Consider the following 16155-nt stretch of genomic DNA (forward strand, 5'->3'; position numbering starts at 1 on the left):
TATTGCAACTGTTGGGAACATGAACATTTGTGACGTGATTTGATTAACAGCACAACCTGTCTCCCCTATTTTTTGAGGAAGTTATCTCCCCTGAACTAAATGTAACTTTTGAGTTTATGTACATATTTTACTTTCTTTTGTGGGTAATTGCATGGATATATTGTTCATTTAATTATTGGATTGACATTGTCAGCAATGTTGGCAGTTCTGTAATTAAAATTTGGAATTCAAAATTCAAAAAGAAGGCACTTTTGACTTCAAAGGGGAGACAGCATTTTGTCTTTTTTTTCTTCGATCTGACATTTAACTCACTGGGCATGTGTTTATCACAAATTCACTGACGTCTGACGTTGTTGTTGTAATGTGCACTCAAATCACGTTCACATGGTTAAAAGCTGTCCATCAGCAGATGTAGTCACTCGGAAATAGGTACAGCTCTCTGAATCATTCATTTGAATCCCTCCAAAATTATGCATGTAAATGTCAAGGCTTCGACAGTTGATAAAGAAGATTGCTTGCGATGGGTATGGCATTTTACCAGCCCTGATTCTGATCACCCAGTAGATAAAATGGACATGTAGTTCACGCTGTTCACTTAAAATAGATGATTGTTTTTTTTTTTGTTTTTTTTTCTCAGTATTGTAATCCGTGTAGGAAAATTTTCCTCAGTTGTTTTCTTTACTATGTCTAAGGAATAAAATAAGTCAGATATATATGAAAGTTGATAATTTTTGTCATCAAGTGAGAAAAACACAAAAGGATGGTAGTGTGATTAAGTGACACTTGTAAAGCTTTTGGATACTGCTTTGGACGTGGAGCAGGCATTGTGTATCAAGATTTTGCATGTGTTGTGAGTAAATGTATTGCAAAATTTTTTCAACTTACTACATAAGTTTGAATGACTATGAAATGAACACTCGTGTCAGATCCAGTACTTGTATGTACGGGAAGCTATTAATAAATCATTATTCTAAATAACAGGGAGATGTAAAATTTTGCTGAATATTCTTGATTCTGAACTTCTTGTTTATTTACAGAATATTGCGTAGATGGACACTAAAAGTGGGTACTAACATGAGTTAGTGTTGTCATTTGTGCCTTGTATGTATAAAATATGCGTGGACTTTGTATCACATGCTAGCATTGGTTGCTAAGCTGATTTTTATTATTTTTCATTTCTTTGTTGATTACGTCACTGAACTAATTGACTTTGTTCACATTTTTTGATGACCAAAAGTCGTAGATGTATCACTTGATGTGAAATGATTTTTTTTTTTTTAAGCATAGATGCACAGTTTGTTTCTTAAGTTTTCTAAAGTGTTTTACTGATATTCACTGGTGAATTGACGCTTGATGTCAAATAGCCTATTCAGCTTATCTCAGCTGGTTATCATTCAGAAATCCAAAAAATAGAGGCGAAGAAGAAATCTGCACCATTTTACTCTGGTTTTTTGTCTTAACATTGCTTGCTTTTTGGTCACTGTAACACGCTAATTGAACTAATTATTTACTATATGTACACTTGCATGTTTTAGCTGTTTTGTAAATCTGAGATTGTTAAATTACAAGTAGGCCAACATTAATTATTGTACTGTAAAAGGTGTTTGAAATATGATGGACAGAAATTTAATTGCATCTTTAAAACTTTGCTTAACGTTGCTGCAAAGTTTTCTTGTAATAATGAAAAGAATCATAAAAGCATTTTGATAAGAATTTGACAAATATAGCAAGTAATGTTTCACCAAGTTATTTGGTCAAGATATTGATAATTTAAGCCAATGACTGTGGCAACACTTTGCAGAACACAACCGAATGGATGGCCAAGCTGATACAAAGAAAATACCCATAACTGCAAAAGGAAATCAAGATGATGCTGGAAAAGCATCAGTGACATCATCACATCTCTCAGTGGAGCAGGAGCTTAGAGAGGCTGAACAACTGTTAAAGGAAATCGACCAAGAGGAAGAGAAAAGTGCTGTAAATTCTAAAGTCAGTTCAGATTCTCATGAAAATGGTTCAGCTGATGCAGCAACATTAAAATTCAAATACTTAGACAATGTGGATTATATTCTAGACAGTGATTTAGACACTGCACGATCAGAGGTGTTAGACCCAGAAATTGTGGTGGACAACAAAGGCAATAGAGCATCTCCTTCAAAATCCAAAAGGAAACCCAAAACGGTCACTTTCGATGAAATACCACACGTACAGGAGCTACAGTACTTCCCTGAAGAATTGCTTTCCCCGGAAACTTCTGATGCCGAAGATGCTCAGTATGGTGAAGGTGACTTTGAAGGTGACAGCCTGGATGACTTGGAAGCCGAGATCTTATTGGATGCAGCACAGAAGCCAGATTCTGATTCGTCCCCAGTGTCCTCAGGTGGGAATGATGATAAATCAGTTACTGTTGATGGCATAGTGGATAAGGAAGGTCTTGATCAGTTGGAAGAAGAATTGTTCAACAGCTTTGCATTAAAACAATCAGATGGGTCTGAGGCATCTCAGAGTTCAGACATGGATAGAGAGATTAATTTAGTGCAAAATGGAAGTAATTCCAATGCAAACCTCTCTGAACTAAAGGTCAGGACAAAGTGCTTAAAACAAGACTTAGACACTTTGGAGCTTCAAGAGGAGGTCCCAAATGATCAGAATGATCAAACACTTTCTTACGAACACCCTCTGAACTATGGTGACTTGAGCCCTAGAGGTCAAGATGTCTTTGACCCATCCTCAGAGGACTTGAGTCTAACAATGAAGATGATCCTGCAGTCAGAAAACTTAGAACCTCCTGTTTTTACAGAAGATTCCAGAGATGTGAAAGATGATGAACCTGCATCTAGTCAGGATACAAGTGAGAACAGATCGAATTGTAGTAACGGACAAATACAGGCACACATTGAAACTCCACCAGTGAATCTTGTTGATGTGATACAAACAGATGAGAAATGTTTAGAACAAAAGGGTACCGATCACACTGCTTCAGACAATAAATCAGGAGAGAGTAGAGAAAACATCAAGACATCTCAGGATTCTGAAACGGACTCCATAGGCAAGACGACTGAAGTACCAGCCAGTAGAGTTGACCAAAATGAGACTTTAGAAACTGCAAATTTAAAGGAAGAAAATACCTACCCTAGTGAATTTCAAGCAGAAGAGAAGTCAAATAGTGTACCTGAAACAGTTCCAGAAGCAAACACCACTACAAATGCATCTGATGACATCAGTGATGTTCAAAAAGCTCAGAATCCTGACAGTAACAAGGATGAATGCTCTGTAGTAGCAGAAGTGGAAGGGAATTCCACTGAGGCTGAAACTTCTTCTCAATTGGACAATTCTGCAAGCCAAGACAATGACAAAATCTCGTCAGAACTTAAAGGTCATTTTAGTGTCCATGAACCAATGGAAAGTGAAAAAGATGCTGTGTTATTAAACAAAGAAGACTGTGAAGCTGTTGTTTCAGAGAAAATGGTGGCATCTGATCAAGCGTGTCCTTCAGATTCTGATGAGAATGGAGCTGATACAGACGAAAACATGGCAGCACCTGATAAAGAAAGGTCTGAAAGCTCTGACGACACTAGGACAGGGTCACAGGTAATCCCTGAGCCTCTGCCACAGGATCTGAAGATTCACTCTTCTGAAGCATCATTGTCTGAAGATGCATTAAAAAATATGACACCAACAGATACATCTACAACGCAGGACGCTGCCATTGCTCAGGATATAACCCAGGGGTCTTCTTACGGTCTGGCAGATTTAAGCAGTGACAGTGGGGATGGGACAGAGAACCAAGTTTCACAAGAGATTTTCACAGATAGGACATTGACAGATCCGACGGATGATGAGACCTCTTTTATTGCTGCAGAGTCTGACTTCTCACCTTCAGGAGAAGGTTCAGTTGATGCAGACCCAGCAGCAAAAGAAACCACTTTTCAACAATCTTCTTTGGAGGACGATGAAAGTGGATCTAAAAAAACAGAACTGTTACCCCCTGAAAGTGATTCTGCATGTGAAAAGCCTGGAGTAGAGGTAACTGAGAGACAGACATTGGCTGAACAGGCTGATATGCATTTGAAAGATGCTATTACAGAAATGCCAGAACAAAATCAACTGGAAACCGTTGAATCTGAAGCTGCACCAAAGTCAATGGTTGAACAGCCACCAGAGGTGAAACAAGCTGAAGGAGAAAACAAACAAGAAGCTGAAATCAAGCAAGCTGGAACTGAAAACAAACAAGAAGCTGAAATCAAACAAGCTGAAGCTGAGAACAAACAAGAAGCTGAAATCAAACAAGCTGAAGGAGAAAACAAACAAGAAGCTGAAATTAAGCAAGCTGAAGGAGAAAACAAACAAGAAGCTGAAATTAAGCAAGCTGAAGGAGAAAACAAACAAGAAGCTGAAATTAAGCAAGCTGGAGCTGAAAACAAACAAGGGGAAACGGAAATGATTCACTCTGAAACACATAAAGGAATGCACTTAGTCAAAACAATGCATCTGGAAGCTGACAACAGACAACATGAGTCAGATGAAACAGAATCATCAATGTCCAAATTGGAAACATCCCAAGAGAAAGGAATAGCACAGTCTGAGACAAAGGAGACGGCCTCAGATCTGGATCTCAAGAACCCATCTGAAGCTTCACCAAAGTCAATGGTTGAACAGCCACCAGAGGTAAAGGCAGACATCAAACAAGCTGAAGGAGAAAACAAACAAGAAGCGGAAATCAAACAAGCTGAAGGAGAAAACAAACAAGAAGCTGAAATCAAACAAGCTGAAGCTGAGAACAAACAAGAAGCGGAAATCAAACAAGCTGAAGCTGAAAACAAACAAGAAGCTGAAATTAAGCAAGCTGAAGGAGAAAACAAACAAAAAGCTGAAATCAAGCAAGCTGGAGCTGAAAACAAACAAGAAGCTGAAATCAAACAAGCTGAAGCTGAAAACAAACAAGGAGAAACTGAAACGATTCACTCTGAAACAGATAAAGGAATGCCAATAGCAGAAACAATGCAGCTGGAAGCTGAAAACAGACAACATGAGTTAGATGAAAGAGAATCATCAATGTCTAAATCAGAAACATCCCAAGAGAAAGAAATAGCACAGTCTGAGACAAAGGAGATGGCCTCAGATCTGGAACCTAAGAAAATTGAAGCTACATCAATGTCTGATTATACGCAATCCACAGAATTGGAAAAGTCAGAAATAGTAGCAGAACCATTTGCGATAATAGTTGCTGTTGAGCCATCAATGTCAGACATATCACTGGCACAGACAGTTGAGTCGGATGTAAATGTGTCATCACAGTCTGGAACCAAGGGAGAATCATTAGCTGAAGTTGAACAAGGAGGTGTACAATCAAATACCTCGTCAGAAGCTGAAGGACTTGCATTGACAGTGAAACGTGAGGCTCAGGCAGAAGATACATCATTCTCTGGTGCTGAGAAAGTAAAGCCAGGTTCAAACTCACCAGAAGGCACAAAAGGAGTAAGGCCGAGACTAGTAAATTTTTCAAATATTTCAAAAATGGAGCAGGCTGAAGTATCCTCACCCAAAATAGTAGTCACTCCACCACAGATGGAAGGCAAAGCATCAGAGGGGATGGTTTATGAAGCAGAAACTGAAATGGTGGTTTCTGCAGGAGTAGAGACAAAGACCCCTGAAATGGAAAAGACTGAATTAGTATCTGCACCAGATAGCATTCAGTCTTCCATGGGTGAAAGCATAAAGGACTCTGATGAAAAGTTTGCATATATGGATGTGACGGAGGCAGACACAGAAACAGCTCCACCAGAAGTAGTCATCCCACAAGGTACTGATTTAGCTGAGTTGGTCCCAACTGAGTTGGTGCAGGCTGAAGTGGTATACACAGTTCCTACATATACTTCTGAACCAGTGCCACTCCGAAGATATGGGTCCTCTGTACATAGCAAACCTGCAGTTGCTGTGATAATGCCCGTGGAATTTAAGGAAGAAGTGATGCAGCCCATAAAGCTAATTGAAGAGATACAAACAGATGTGTGTGAGAGGAGCAGAAATGAAGAGCAGAGAGAGACACAAGATATCTGTCTGGTAACACCAGAATTGGCAAACGCCCATATGATAGAGCCGGAGATGCCAGCTGAAACAGGAGGTGAAACAAACTCAAAACAGGAGTCAGGAGCAGAAAATTCTAAGCAAGAAATGCTACAAGGTAAAGAAATAACTGCATCAAGAACTGAAAATGGACAACAAATGAAAGAGCTAACACTAGCACAGGATGAGGTCAATTCACAGGAGCAAGACACAGATGTTGTTCAGGCTGAAGCGTCAGAAGTGGACCATAGACAGACTGAGACAACAGAAAGCTCTGAAGTGACTCAAGTAGCAGCTGAACAGAAACTAGTCACCTCTCAGACAGGGGATGAAACTGAGCCTTTGGAAGCAAAAACATTGCACGATACAACCGATGTGGTCCATGACCTGCGAATTACGAAAGAAGAGGCAGAGATATCAGAAACCAAGAATGATTCCGTCATTCTGGAGGCAGACCCTGCGCCACCTGGTGAGGGAGTGATGGATTCAGGAATGCTCACACAGCTGGAACATGAAACAGGTGATGCCACTGAGGAGACGGCAGCAGCAGCAGCAGATCTGAAGACAGTCGCAGGCCCACTAGGTCTAGATGTGACAGAAAATAGTGAAATACTTGAGAGGGTAGCTGAATCATGCGAGACTGCACACTGTGCGTTAGAAAAGCAGCCCTCTGTAAGCGGTTTTGTTTCTGGCCTTCCCAGCAGTTCTGCTCAGGCTGAAACCGAGGATGTAACTAAAACATCTGGCAAAGGGAATAAACTGGAAAAGAAGCCCGGTGACAATCCCTTACATGATGCATGTGGGCTGGTTGAGGGTCAGGCAAGTGGTTCTGCGCATGCTGAAACGACAGGGAATACCAATAGCGCTGCAGGGAACCAAGAGACAGTGGTAACAGAGACACATGCAGCTGAAACATCTGGCAAGGGGAAAAGACTGGAGAAGAAATCTTCTGACAATACCCTTCCTGATGTTTATGGGTTTATCACCTCACAGCCTAGCACCTCGCAAACCCCAGATCAAGTCCGCGTTACTGGGAATTCGGGATCATCTACAGAGGCAGCCTCTTCTCCAGTGCCTTCGACCGAACGCTCTGCGAATGTTGAAGGCATATATAGGCATACGGCACTCCAACCCAGCACATCTTCAGATCAGGTCACAGAGGAAATGCTGGAAAAACTGAGCAAGGAAATTGTGGACGAGGTTTTGGAGAGGTCAAAGGGAGCCATAATGAAAACAGCGGCTAACAACCAAGAAATGGCAACCAAATCCTCTTCATTTGAGGACATCAGGGACGTTTTAAACTCCAGCAAAGACTCTGGGAACAGCACATGCAGTGCCTTAGAAACGGCTCAGGAATCGTCCTAGGCTGATTTAGGGTTTCTGTGAAACATTATTGACTTCATATCGATTTCATGTCCAGATTTCATATGATCGGATATGGGGCGGATCCTATGCGGATCATACAGCCATGATGGGAGGCCCATGCGGGATGTTGGTACCATAAAAAGAGTCATCCATTTTCATTTTATGCAGAATATCACCTAAAATTTGGCATGTGAAAGTGAACTTTCAGAGCCATGCAAAAGATGCCAACAATTTTTTCGGACTCAAAACTTCAGAATGAAGCGAAATGTGTCTTGAAAATGCCAATGTTTAGGTGAAATACGGTACCTGCTTGTAGATCTCCACTTTCAAGTAATTTCAATTTGTTAATTGTATAAATCAAATTAATCTGCAGATAGATGGGAGAGATTCCTGCCACCACCATACTGGTTGCTGTAGAAGTGAAATATTCTTGAGTACATTGTAGAAAACCAATGAAATAAATAATTTTTTAACCAGAAACCTACATAATCAGTGGTTGAAGACATCGATTTAAGATTTGTTGTGTATGGTTATTGTATCTATAGATGAGGGTCACAGTTTTCAACCTTTTTAAGCTTTTCAGCTATTTTTCTGTTTTTTTTTTTTGTTTTTTTTTTAGTTTTTTTTTTAGTTTTTTTTTTTGTAAAATAATTTGCATAAGCTTTTGAATGGTTGGTATGTTTAAGCACAGTGCACACGGACAACATTTGTTGTCGAAAATCAGATTTTCTGATCCCTGTGTCAAATGATCCTGAATATCGGTTACCCACACACGAGCAACGTTTTGTTTTTCATTTTTGAAGATTACAGTAGCAAAAGTCGGTCTCATGGTACGTTCAAGGTCATGTGACACCAAAAAGTTGTGTCATATCTTCCATTTTGTATGTGCTCACATGACATTTCAATAGAGGCTGCTTGGCTGATGTAGTAGACAACGATCTCACAAGATTTAAATTGCCCGCAGACGAGCGAAATCTTGTGCCCGGCTCATTTGTTTCTGGATTCTTTGTTGCCCAAAATTAAACAATCTGAATCTGTCGATCAAGTGTTCCAGACTCAGGAATTCTTGTTGTGGTTACCAGCATGCAAGTAAATTTTGATGATTTTCTGTTGTTTAGATCAAGAAGCTGGCTTTTCTATGATTACTACGAATTTAGTATTATAAATAACAAAAATCGCTGATCCTATATGTTATTTATTCAGTGCTTTAAAATCAATGTGTGCTTGTGATTTATATTGTTGGTAAAATGTGATTTTAGTTTAGGTGGTTCAAAACAAAGTGTTTAGTGTTAGCAATAAATAATATTTGTCTTATCTAGGGGATTATACTCCACTGTTTAGTTGTGTTTCATATTAAACAACGAATTATAAAAGGATGTATCATGTAGTCACCTTATCCAAATAATTCAATATTTTAGTCAGTTTTAGCCGTTTTCGTGCAAAGAGAAAAGACTGCCTTTAGAAACTCGCATGCTTAGTTTTGAAGATTTTGTTTATGATCAGGACGCATTGAAGGTATTGGATGTTGTCTGTTGAAGAGTCCAAAGGGAAGAAACTCTTGTTGTTAATGAGCCTAGTGTTATTTGAAATGCTGAAACTAGGAACCATAGGAATTACTTAATATAGATAATCTGTGAAGTAATTACGACAGATTACCTCAAGTTTCGCCCATGACATATTTGCACATTTTCCCTGATATTGAGAGTTCTGTTGATCTCAGAAAGGTGTTTGAAGTTTCTTTGAAAAATTAGGGTGATGTCCTATTGAATGAATATAAGTTTTAGCGCCAACAATGACAATTTTACAACATTTATTTGTTGAAAGTTTAGGTCAATTGCCATAAACATTAATTGTTAATAATATCTTTGCCATTAGCTTTGATTTTTGGTATTAATGTGTTACATGTACATAGTATATGTGGTTTATATATTTTGGAGTGATTGTCACTTAGTATATGCTTTGAAATACGTTTGTCTTTCCATAAATTTAAGATAATGTTAATAATAAGACACCCTTTATTGCCACAGCACCAATTACTTGGGTTTCACCAAATCATCATGCAGATTTCAAATGTTGTTGTAAATACGATACTTTATAAACCCTTCATGCATGCAGTCATGAAGTTTCCCTTTCGTTTTCGTCCATGATGGCATAGAGGAATGTAATCTACCCTAATTCCTCAGTCTCTTATGAAAGAGCAACTTTCAGTCCAGTTTATGCACATTTGTAATTTGATTGCAGAAAAAAGTATTTTGGTTGAATAACCCAATTTCAGGGTTTCACAAAAGTATGCGTTTATCAGTGAACACAGAATAATGCCTTCAGAATATGCGTGAATAAACACATTGCAGACATGCGAAAATGATGAATTATGGTATATTTAATCACTTTGTAGAGCATAAGTAGACAAAAGTTGCTTTGTGGCAATTACCCCATCCTGTTTCTTTTTATACATGCAACTTTGACAGCAGATCCGTAATTATATTGCCATTTTTATGTGTCCTAAAACGAGTTTTAAATGGCTCAAATAATATCAATTATTTAACCTGAATATAATCCAAAGATCTGTGATATGCTAAATCCTAGGGATTAATTATTTCACTTTAAATCTTAAAGAAAGAGCATTCATTTTATCAGAGCTAGTCTTAAATACATGTAACTGTTGTGCCAAAATGTAATTGGTCAGGAAACTTCTCAGTGTAGTGTAAACGTTAAACCTGATATTCTTATATATCCATTAGGCTAGAATAAAATCCGATCTCAGTGTGTGGAGGATACCAGTACCATGGTACATGTACTTCTAAGAGGGATCTTCATGCCATTCATTCACTCAAGAAAATGTTTAATTTGATGATTTATACTGATATTTCATTATTTTTTACTGATTTTTATTATTATTATTATTATTTTTTTTTTTTTTTACACCTCTCTTTGGATGGGAAATTTATGCGTTTGCATGTTATTGCAATCAACATTGTACACAATGAGATTAATGACGAATGAAATGCAAATTATTTGTTTAGTGCGTGATTGTGAAGTGGTAATATGTTGAAAGTACATGTGTCCCATGCAGTCTCAACAGATTATAATTCACATATGATACCTATGCAGCTTTGACTTACAAAGCATTGTTTGGACCCCTTAATTCACTTGCAGATTGTACAGTTATCCTTGAATTGTGCAACTTTGTATGCCACTCTTGGTTATTGTGATGGTACATATATACATTTACTGCTCCTTGTTGCAAATATTCATGTGTTCTGCTACCTCTTCTTGGAGTTTTACCTGTATTTTGCTCCTGCTTGTTGAAGTTGCGGGTTTCATGTGAAAGGTTTCCATGATTTACAGGTTGATTGTCAGCCTCATCATAACTTTTTTTGCTTTTGTCAAAACATCAAGATTGCATGTATTGCATTATAATCCAGTGTGATAGCGTATTTATAATTTTTATTTTACTGATTGAGATGCAGTTTTTTCTATGAAATACTTTATTGTGACTGCACATACACATTTTAATGATTTTGCATATGAAATGTACCTGAAGATGTGATTTTTTTTGCTGTGGATTATTTTTCTTGTGTCTGGACATGCATGTAGGAAAAGACTTGTATGAGTATCATTTTGGTGATATGAATATCGTTTGAGAGAAAGTCTGAACGAAGGGCTTGCTGGTTGGAAATTTGTGAAGCACGTACACTGCTTTGGCAATAAGTTGTTTCCTTGGATCCTGTTTTCTCCCCTTTAAATGTGGCAGGAGGCCAATAACGGAAATGATTTTATGATAGTATCAAGAATCGAATAAAATGGGAATGTATGATGTATCTGTCTTAATTGGAATGTGATACATTGACAGACAAACGGCATCCTTCAAGGTGAAATAAATTGTAATTATATGTATACAGACTGTATGTATTTAAAGTGTGATCACGTCTCAGTCAATGTTCATTAAATGGAGTCATGTAAATAAAACTGTCATACTAATGATCAATATCACTTGATTCCCCCCGTAGGATTTGATTCATTTTTGAATATTTGTAAACTTCCGATAGTAGGAGAATTTATGTGATGTTTGCAGTTGCTGTAACTAAATCAGTGGTTGCCTCTTGTCCAGGTGGCAGAGTGTTTGTATTAAAGTAGTAATAGTGTGTCAGAAAGGCTTTGTGATGATAATTATGTAGATAATTGGAAATGTATGTGGAAATAAATACAAAATGCCATTCATCAGAAACACTCTTTGTCTTGGAAAGATGGATCTACGGGAAATAATCAGAGGTCTATTACCAGAAATCACAAATAGGCAACAGCACATGTTAAACCCTGCCCGTGACATCTTTACCATTGGAAAGTCAGTCAGTTAGTAAAGACTGAAACATCAATTTTCAGCCATGTAATAAATATTATGTTCACTTAAATGCTGTTCAAAGAACAAGCATATTTTGTGAAGTGAAATATTACAGTAACGAAATACATTAACAAACATTGAATGACCATAAATTTCTGTTCATGTTTTGTTGCCCTGTTTTTTAATCTTTTTATAATCAATTTTGGAACATGCACAGTAGTTACATCTCTCCCATGGCCATCAAACTGATGTGATCATGTGTTAGGATTTCAACACATTTCTACATTAAGCCATCTGCTATATTTGCAAATGCACTGGACATGTCGCAATGGACTGTTGCTTACTTCGGGTTTGATACTTTTCCAAGACACTCAACAAAAGATGTAATTCTGGATTTACGCTTCAAAGCCTGATTTTGAATTTTATTCAAGTTAGAACTAGGTAAAAAGAAAAAGCGACAAAGAATGCAGTGATGTTAATCGCATTTGATTAGACGTCACTGGTGTATGGAATAGTGTGTTGTCATCACATTTAAAATACAACAATATTAAAACAGTGCGAAGGGACCAGGCTTTGTGGATGCTTAGTCCACAAGCAGTTATACCAAAAGCATTGAATCTGTTGAAGTTCTCATCAAATGTTAGCTTAACTCACTGCAATATGATCAACCAGTACTTAGTTTCGTGTGACATTAAAAAGAAAGAAGTCACCATCATCGGACACTCCAGTGAAAAAATACCTGGCAAAAGCTTCAGTTATTTGCAACATCTTTCTACATTAGAATTAAGTAGATTGAAATACATTATAGGCCATATTTTTTTCTGTGTTTCAATGACATCAGAGAGACTTTTATTTAAGCAAAAATGGTTATGGGCATAATTTATGCGGTATGCACTGATACATTGTAGATATGCAGTGTTACACGTGGTTCACACGTAGAAACATGTCTGCATTCTTGTAAAGAAAGTCTGAGCCAGGTTTTTCAAGCGCTGAACATTTTATGAACCTCATTGATTTAATTTAACTTATTTATGTGAATGTGTGTCAAAATTAGCAGGCAATTTGTGGATTGGGATCAACTCTGGAGTACAAGCCTCGTTGAAAGCTGTAGAAACATTAGCCTGTCAACAGTTTGTCCATGGTGCATCTGAAGTTTGATAGTGGATAAGTTGTATAAGCTTATGGTCAGTTTGTCACCATGAGCTGATGTCTAACTTACATGGACATATAAGACCAAGTTTAAAGCCTCATTACACTGCTTAGATGTAGGTACAGGAGGTTGAACTGTTGACAAGTTTGTCTTAACGGATACATGAAACGCGTGGTTTTCGTTTTTTTAATACGTGATGTATGGTGTTACCTAATATAATATTACACAGAAAGTGTATCAGCTTTTTTCTTTGGGCTTAAAAATGGCTTTAAAGTAGACTTTTTGTACTGCTTCAGCGGTCAGTCCAGAAATTAAGTAGTCTGCTGTGGTGACGTCAACAATACTTAGAGGTCTAAACAGAATTAATTATTGGGGGATGTCCCAAATTGAGGACACAAAGCTCTTCCTACATTCCCAATATTTCTGACCAGTGACAGAAAATATGTATAAAATGGAGCGATTTTTAAGAAATTAACATAAAATATGCCTCAAAAATTAAAAATATTTTTTTTTCATTTCTGTGGCATATCTTTCTTCATCTCCCATAAAAACCTTACTCTGTTTTGTAAAACCTTTTCAATGTGTCCTTTAAGTAACATTCATGAGGTGGTCTGAATTTTAATTTCTAGATTCTTTAGTGCTCATTTCAAGGTAAGCACTAAAAATGTATCTCAGAATGTTGAGTAAACCATGGCTTTGTTGAAGTTTCCCTTTACACAGTGCCCACTACACCAGCTTACACCCTGCACAGGTTAAAACTGGTGGAGTGGTAGAGGACTGCTTCTAGCTTGCTGTACATGCATGCTTCTGAGTTGGTGGTGAGCTACATGTAATAGCTTGTCAATAACCTAGCTTGTACTGAAAATAGTTCGTGTGAATTTATTGAAATTTATTTAGATGAATTACAGCAGTATTCCAGTGGGATAATACAACAAAAAATGTCACCTCAAAAGTCTTTTAGATATGGATTCACCATCATCATCACGTTTCTCAAGTTTTTACTCATAGTTTGTCTGATTTTTCATGGGCTCCTTGTATACTTACATGTACTCCTGTTTCTGTGATATTCCTTAACATCTCGTTCATGTGTCCCTTTGAATTTTTCCCGTTTCTATTTTTTCTTGGCCATGTTCCATTTGTTCTTGTTGTTGGTCAAGTAAATTTCCCTTTATTCTAGGTCAGGGTTCCCTTTGCCTTTATCAGGTTTCCCTTTGTTCTTGGTCTTAATTGGTCATGTTTCCTCTTGCTCTTAACAGGCCAGACTTTCCTTAATTGATCAGGTTTCCCCTTGATTTTAATTAGTCAGGTTTCCCATTCCTTGTTGACCAGGGTTCCTTTGTTCTTCATCAGGTTTCCCTTTATTTTAACCCGAGTTTCCTGAGTTCTTGGTCATGTTTCTTTGTCATTTTTGCTTTTTGTTCTTGAAGACGTCTCCTTTTGTTTTGGGTCAGGTTTCTCAGATTTTGTTGACCAGGGCTCCCTTTGATCTTGGCCATGTTTTCCTTTGTCTTTGAAGACGTCTCTCTTTGTTTTTGGACATGTTTCCTCTTGCTCTTAAATGATCAGTTTTCACTTTATTCTTAGTCCATGGGAAAACTGACCACAATGAAAGGATTGTCTTTGGACAGCTTTCCCATGGTGCATAGATACACATTCTGTAAGAGTTATAACTGGTACATATATAAGCCAACATTAGTGGATGCAGGCTTAGTTAGATCGATTGACTGCTTCCTTTGAATGTTTCAAGGCTTTGATTGAATCTAGTGTCCTTCTGTTTTGGGTATATCCATGTAAGTATCACATCGCCGTAGCCAAGTTGCAACTGACCCTGAGCCTGGTTTACTTGAATTCGTCCAGCCCCATTTAGGTTTCCCCTGTTACAAATTCCAGTTCTTGTCAGCTATAGTCTTTTAAATCTCCCCTTTAGCCTTTTCATCTCACCTGTTTCAAGTAAGATTTCCTCCACAATGTAATGCTGATGGTTGATGTACAGGTGAAGTAATCTTTTGGTTCTAATTGGCTGACATATTCATCAAAAGCATTGTTCTGTGCGGAGCTGATTCGGCGTCACAGTCTCAGACACAGCTTTTTGTTTCGCTGCATCTTTATGTAGGAGGAGGAGGATTGTCAAGTATCTCAGCCTTAATTTCCTGGTTTCCTTCACCTATAAAACTGACTTTAGTGCACCTGAAAGGCTTGTGTCATTTTGGGTACATGGTTATCTGGTCATACATGAATCAAATAGAACAGTATTTGGCGGCGCCTTATCTTGATTAATTTAGCATCTTTCCAAATCTTGACAAAAAAATGCCAAAATTAACCCTTTCAGCCCACTGAAGTGCCGTCTATAAGCAAAATAGACCAAAATTTTACTCCTTAACTCTACCTAATGTTCCCATTTGAGGAAAAATCGACTAAAAATTTAAAATATTAACACTTTCAACCTATTATAGTCCACTGTGGAATCAAGAATAGCTACCTGCTTTGCAAAACTAGAGCTTAGGTACTAGGTTGTGCATGTTGGCAGGAATCAAAAAAATTCTCAATGTATATATGACTGACATTATTGCAGCTGACTCCCCTGTACCTGTGTTTGGAGCCCCCGCAGGAGATGCCCCTGCAGGAGATGCCCTCGCAGGAGATGCCCCCATAGGAGATGCTCCTGCAGGAGATGCCTCCAACAAAGCCATGCTTTCCCCTGACAAACAAAAACAGAAAATGTCTGAGTATGACTACCAGCTGAGTGATGGCAGAAAGGTGAGACAATGCTTTTTGTTTGCAGCAATAGGTGTGGATTTCTTTAAGTGACAGTTGTATTGCTTTTATAATTGACTATAGTACTTCTCCGACCCAAATGGTAGGGCCTATTGTTCATGCCTGCCTTTGTGATGAGCATTTCTGAGCAAACTATTTGTGTAGTACTCGTGTATTACAAGATAACAATGGTCAGTGAGGCTTGAACTCTAATCACCTATTGACAGTGTTGATACATTCTCTTTTTACACAAATTACCCTAACTCCTCAATCTTTTCGCATATCAGCGCAACTTCCAGTGCAATTTATACATGTTTTTGATTTGATTTTTGGGACAAAAACTACATCAGTTGGATTTACTAGTTTCAGGGCTTCACAAAAAGTATAATTTTAGCAGTCAGCACAGAATAATACCTCCAGAATATGCTTGAGTAAACACTTTGTAAACATGTGAAAAGGTTGAAGAATTACAGTAGGT

General features: G+C 37.9%; 2 protein-coding genes across 2 annotated transcripts in view; both read left to right on the forward strand.

Annotated features, from left to right (window-relative positions):
• The window catches only part of LOC135463392 (glutamate-rich protein 3-like), a 54559-nt gene that overhangs the window by 20910 nt on the left and 17494 nt on the right, over positions 1-16155 (forward strand). The window contains exon 12 of the mRNA XM_064740651.1: positions 15496-15680. Within this exon, the coding sequence (XP_064596721.1) occupies positions 15496-15680 (185 nt within the window). The remainder of the gene's footprint in view (positions 1-15495; positions 15681-16155) is intronic.
• On the forward strand, positions 1813-7431 carry LOC135463910 (dentin sialophosphoprotein-like). The gene has a single exon (XM_064741374.1). It carries the CDS (start codon positions 1813-1815, stop codon positions 7429-7431), a length of 5619 nt encoding a protein of 1872 aa, XP_064597444.1.

The sequence above is a fragment of the Liolophura sinensis genome, chromosome 3 (assembly GCF_032854445.1).
Source record: "Liolophura sinensis isolate JHLJ2023 chromosome 3, CUHK_Ljap_v2, whole genome shotgun sequence".
Lineage (NCBI taxonomy): Eukaryota > Metazoa > Mollusca > Polyplacophora > Chitonida > Chitonidae > Liolophura > Liolophura sinensis.

Bases quoted from the DNA above. Each gene is read 5' to 3' on its own strand.
- LOC135463910 (XM_064741374.1), top strand. From the start codon at position 1,813: ATGGATGGCCAAGCTGATACAAAGAAAATACCCATAACTGCAAAAGGA.